The sequence below is a fragment of the Triplophysa rosa genome, linkage group LG21, assembly GCF_024868665.1.
Source record: "Triplophysa rosa linkage group LG21, Trosa_1v2, whole genome shotgun sequence".
In the NCBI taxonomy this organism is placed as follows: Eukaryota; Metazoa; Chordata; class Actinopteri; order Cypriniformes; family Nemacheilidae; genus Triplophysa; species Triplophysa rosa.
The window spans coordinates 9971332-9977112 of record NC_079910.1 but is presented as its reverse complement, the minus strand read 5'-3'; the positions used below and the strand labels follow the sequence as shown (position 1 = coordinate 9977112).

The 5781-nt window shown below is 38.5% G+C and overlaps 1 protein-coding gene across 1 annotated transcript; it reads right to left on the bottom strand.

Moving 5' to 3' along the window:
* Nucleotides 1–1274: 1274 nt before the first annotated feature.
* Nucleotides 1275–3103, bottom strand: her9 (hairy-related 9). The gene is made up of 4 exons (XM_057319410.1): nucleotides 2701–3103; nucleotides 2466–2561; nucleotides 2271–2358; nucleotides 1275–2166 (listed from the first exon to the last, which is right to left on the bottom strand). Exons 1-4 carry the CDS (start codon nucleotides 2806–2808, stop codon nucleotides 1583–1585), a joined length of 876 nt encoding a protein of 291 aa, XP_057175393.1. The 5' UTR covers nucleotides 2809–3103; the 3' UTR covers nucleotides 1275–1582.
* Between the last annotated feature and the right edge of the window lie 2678 nt (nucleotides 3104–5781).

The following is a 5781-nucleotide window of genomic DNA, read 5'->3' as shown; positions in this document are numbered from 1 at the left end:
TAGTATTTCAGCAATGCACATGTGCGAAAACAAGCTTTTCTGCGCGATTTAGATTTGCCCCGAGGGTTTTTGAGAAACTTTTTTTCCACATCAGGGTGATGACTAAGAATGAATTAAGGCCTAGCCTACTTGGGACATTGGAAAGACTGGTGTCTTATCATATATTTAAAAACAGAATTAAAGCTTTGCATAAAAATATCTATTTAAAAATATATTAAAATTACGTGGTGATGAGCTCTAAATGACTTCCTAAACCCTGTTCATTTTAACCATTACTGAGAAATGAGTTGTTAAATGGGAAGCCCCAGTGCCGCCAGACACTAGGGTATGTAACCTAATCTGAAAACGAAGAGAGCCGCTGACTGCATGTGGCAGACACACGGCAAACGTCATGCCGACAGCCCGCGCAACACGTATCCCAGTCCCGAAGCTCACGCGCAAGGGCACGATAAGTTTACATACATGGATAACATAAACGACCAGACTCGTCTGAGGGATGCCCGCACGCTTAGACTGTCTTTAAAATATTACGAGGTTATTACGAAGCTTTACGTTTAGTTGTGGTTTGAAATTGTGCAACCCACCAGTTTAGTAAAAAAAAGAGGCGCCAAAGCCACCGCACGCGCTATTCAGGTACAGCTATACAACTAAAAGCAATGGTACACAAAAGGAGAAGAGGAGTCTTCCATATTCTCTTTTCACGGAGGCAATCTGTTAGTGACATTAACCCAAAGCGTATTTCCCAGGCCGATGAATGGGGGTTTAGGACTTCTTAAAGATCCCGCTGCATACAGGATGAGACCCTTTTCAGATGTTTAATTACCTTTTGTAAAAGAAAAGAATAAAACCCCTCTCATTGCTTTTGTCATTTCAACCTGCGACACTTTAGGATGATGCTCTTCCCGCCAGAATTAAAAACTAAGAGCAATCCTTGGTATCCTTGGAAGTTTAGACCTTTTAAGCATTTCTTCGTATATATGCACTTTAGGTGATAACTAATAATTTAAATCTAAATGATTTTAAAATCAACAAAACAGAGATTGCTCGAAGATATTAACAAAATTTAAGTTCAATTTTAAATTAGATTTGTGTGAAAGCCTAGCATACTAAATTACTTGACAACGGTAAAAAAGTTTATTTAAAATACTTGTTGTCTTAACTAATTACGTAAATATTTTAGATTAGGCTATTAATTGTATAGCTACAATATGGGTTTTATAAATACATATATAGAGCATAACTGAATTAAAAAGGCTTGTAAACGAAAGCATTTTAGTTATTTTGATTTATTTACCATCAAACATAAACACTCATGAAAGAAACAAGAAAGCTTTGGCATGATACAATCTTTTACAAACTTTGTACAAAACTAAAAATCTCTCATTTAAAAAGTACTTTATAAACAACAAGTGTTATTCTGATGAGTTAACAGCATATTCATTGACAACATCCAAATTTTGGAATCAGCTAACAAACATTTGTGCCGTGTCCAACAGAAGGTTAACATAGTCCCTTAAAACGGAACTCAGTATATTTCTTCATCATGAAAAAAGTTTCAAAAGTTCGTATGATTTGAGAAAGTCTACCAGGGTCGCCAAACTGGTTCATTGCTTTCTGCTCCAGCACTGACACCAACGAGACTGACGGCATGTGAAACTCCTGCGAAGGATGTCATTCCCTGGATAGGAGATGGAACCGTGGGTGCTGAGCTGGCCTGAACGGGACTGGCGTTGACAGCAAGTGGAACACCTGCATTTGCGTAGAGGGGAATGACTGGGGTTGTTGCAGAAGCGAAAGCTGGGTTGGGGATAAGAAAAGCAAACTGTCCGTCAGTGGCTGGCACCAGCTGAAATCCTCCAAAGACTTTAGGTGAGACTGCTTCTGAAGGACTGAGTTTGGATCCCATTGAGGCGCTGTTGATGGGTAGGGTAGAAGGAAGCTGCACGTGAAGAGGCTGAGCCAAATGTGCCTGTTGAGCTGGGGCAGGTTGCGCGTAGTTCATGGCCATCATCTGTCCCATACAGCCAGAGAGGTGATTGAGAAGCCGCGATCTAACTTCTGTATTCGCTCCCTCGCAGGTAGAGAGAAATCGAGTCACCTCGTTCATACACTCGTTGAATCCTGCCCGATACTTGCTCAGGACGTTTGTGTCAGCTGACAGGGCCGCTAGAAAATGCATAAGAAACTTGATTAGATATGCGTATTCAGGAAAGACATTTACTTTTACAAACAACGTTTAAAGATATTTAAATTTTGGAAATGTAACTTACCAGTCATCTGAACACGCTGCAAATTACGCAAGTGCTTGACTGTCATCTCAAGAATATCAGCTTTCTCCAATTTAGAATGTCTGGAGCTCTGTGGATGATGAGAAGAAACCATTAAGAATTTCGTTTTAAAACTTGAAATGCCTAATAGTTGATTATTTAATCCACAAACTGCCCCAAATGTTGATCTAAACTTACATCTTTTTTGAGAGCATCGAGAATCAGGGTCTTCAGCTGGCCAAGGCTTTCGTTGATTCTCGCTCTGCGCCGTTTCTCCATGATTGGCTTTGAAGACTGCAGATGTTAAAAAAACAAAATTAGCATCATAAATACATTACAAAGGCATTGACAATCGTTTTCATTTTCAATTTGGCATGTATAAAAAATACTAATGACACTTCTTATTAAGTGACGCACATCAAACGAAATTTACCTTTCTGTGCTCGCTGGCATTCTTTGGTTTATCCGGAGTATGAGATCCACTGGCAGGGGCACCAGCAATAGGGGATGCAGTCTGTTTCTCCATATTATCGGCTGGCATGATCAAACCCAAACCGAGTCCGGTAAATGCCCAAAAAGTCTTTATATTCCGTGTGTGGTCTTTAAAACAGAGACAGGCTCTTAGGACTTAAAGCGTGACCAAGATGCGGAGCGTAGCCAAGATCTCGGGACGGTCACAAGAGAGAGTGCAAGTCCCTCTTATCAGCTATATGACTTATAGTCGGCAGGCTGTCATATGAGTACACGAGCGTGTGCGGCGTTGCGCTTCTGAGGGCAAATCGACTCTCCCACTGCCACACGCCAGCGGTATTTATAGATAGATCGCATGCTCCCAGTTCGTGTGAAACCCTCTCTGCATTCTTTCCCACACTCGCTTCAGCCAATAGGCGTGCGGACTCACCCATTGGGCGCGGGCAGACTGCTGATTGGACAACACCCCCGCGGGCTGTCAGTCACGCGCTGCTCAATCAGCCCTGGAGGGACAAACAACAAAGAGGCGAGTGCAGTCGGCCTGGCTGTGAAGTGATAAGGGGAATTGGGGGAATACGCTTGCTTCTCGCTACCAACTTTTTTCATGATGATGAATTTAGAGTGACTAACATTCCTATACACTTTAATACGACTCCGGAATTTTATTTGACAAAAAATCATGTACATAAAATTAACAAAAAGCTCATTTATATTCTCTTCATATTTGAAACTAAATGTCACACACACGTGGTTATTATTATTGAATTATATTATTACACCATCACCAATATTTATTTGATTTGGTCTATCATTACTATTTATATTAACCGGATTTTCTCAAAGATGAGCAACTTTTTATATTTATTACACGTGCAATTATTTTGATTTATTTATTTATTTTGTACGGTAAATTAAAGATCTAGTAAATGTACAACTTACAAATACGATCCAGAAAACTTGGAGGATCTAGTTGCGCTTCAAAGAAGAATACAGCTGTAAGGCACGCGAGGCGGTTCAGAGCGGCACGCAGAGGACCAATAGAAATCTGCTCGCTTTATGCAAATTAACCCGAGTGCCGTCTCATTGGCTGGGTTAACATCTTATGCGTCAATCATTCCAGCAGCGCATGAGGCCGAGAGCGCGCGGGGGAGGTGTTGCTACATCTGTCCGCGTGCCAGCCAGTCTCCTCGCCCGCTCATTGCACCGGTCCGTCCCCTAAGCACGTGCCGTTTCTCAACTCGCTGGCGAGAGCAAAGTCCGTGGCTGCTTGTTTTATGCTGCTAAATGATCAACTTAGTGTTCCCTGACCGGACTGCTTAAAACTTGCAAACATTTTATTTATATTTTTGATGGGCGACAAAAATAAATAAATAAACAAATTATGTTTTACACATCCATCAAATTATTATTTGAGGCAACATTTCCTAAATATCCCCAAAATACACATTTATATTTTGTAGGTCTGTAATTGAAATATGTTTTTTCGAAAATTCCAGAGAACTTAATAATTTTTAATAAGTTAATCAAAAAACATTTAAAAACTGATCAAATATTGTATATGCTATATTATGTACTAGGTATATATTTTACAGTAATGTATTAAACAGTATCTACTTCATTACTAAAAAACATTATTTGTATGTATACTTTGAGCAAGAGAAAAGATAATGTGCGAGACGGCAAGACGGGGTCGAAGTAATTATAAGTGTCGTGCGCCATCTATCGGATATTTTGTCTGTAACGTGCTACACCATATTAGCCCACTAAGCGGCACACAGCTGTCTCCTTCAACTCTGCAATTCTATTTAGTAGGAAATTAAGCTAATAATGTTTAAAAATGAATAAAAAGTATATTTATTTTGGACATCCAGCATGTTAAGGACAAAACACATTTTGAAAAGAGGAACATAGTTTTTGTTGTTTAGTAGTTCAAAATTCTGACTTTTAATATAACACAGTGTCACATTTCAATTTAGTGTAATAATAATAATTATTGATTGAAGTATCACTAATGGTTTTTGTTAAATCAATATACCACTTTAAAACAACAAGGAAACAACACTCTTCAAATGTAACCAGTTCTGTAAAAAGTTTTCTAGTAGCAAAAAGTCTAAATTTTCTTCTTGTTTTGTATCCACCAAGGAAAAGAAATGAGAATTTATTAAGTCTTATGTTTAGCCACTTGTTGACCATTGTTTAGAGATGTCTTGTGTTTCAGAGACTAGCTGGGGCATGCTGGAAGCCTGTTTGTCCAGGATCTTGAGGTCTCAGGGGCCAGCTGTGCTCATTGGCACTATTTGCTCTGGGATTGAAAGATATTATGCAGCCTAAATCCCACTTTCTATACGTGTTATACCTCTATAATACCTCCTCTACAATGGTTCAGAAACAGATTAGAAGAAATTATAATAAATAATCACAAATTGACAAGGCACTCTTTGATTTTGTGGATACGTTGCCCACAATGTTTTTTTTATTTATGAATTGTTGGAAATTACAATCAATTTGACAAACTCACACACTTTAAAGCTCCAAACAACTTAATAAAATATAAAAAAAACACAATTTATGATTAGTCATTAAAATGTGAAAAAGTGTTTATTTATTAGTCAAACCATGGTTCACACAAAGATAAAGAAAATGTACTGTCTGTATACACAGAATAGTAATACTGATGGGAAATGTTTCAATTTCAATTTATTTATAAAGCACGATTAAACATAACTACCGTTGACCAATATGCTGTACAAAGTAAAACCCTTAACAAAATAAAACAACAACAAAGCCACAGATAAAACTACAAACACAATGAGTTCAACATAGTTATAATGAGTCAACATAGTTATAAGACATTGGTCGTGGCTGTTTTAAAAAGACCAAGGCTTTTAATGCAATCGAATCAGGCTTAACTCTTAACACTGTCCGGGATCAGAGCACGTTCAGTGGTTTCTTTGCACTGAGGAAAAGTTCATTTGTTGTTGGGTAATGAGTCTCACTCCCTATCCAAATCTGAGCACAGAATGCAGAAAACACAGTCAATTAT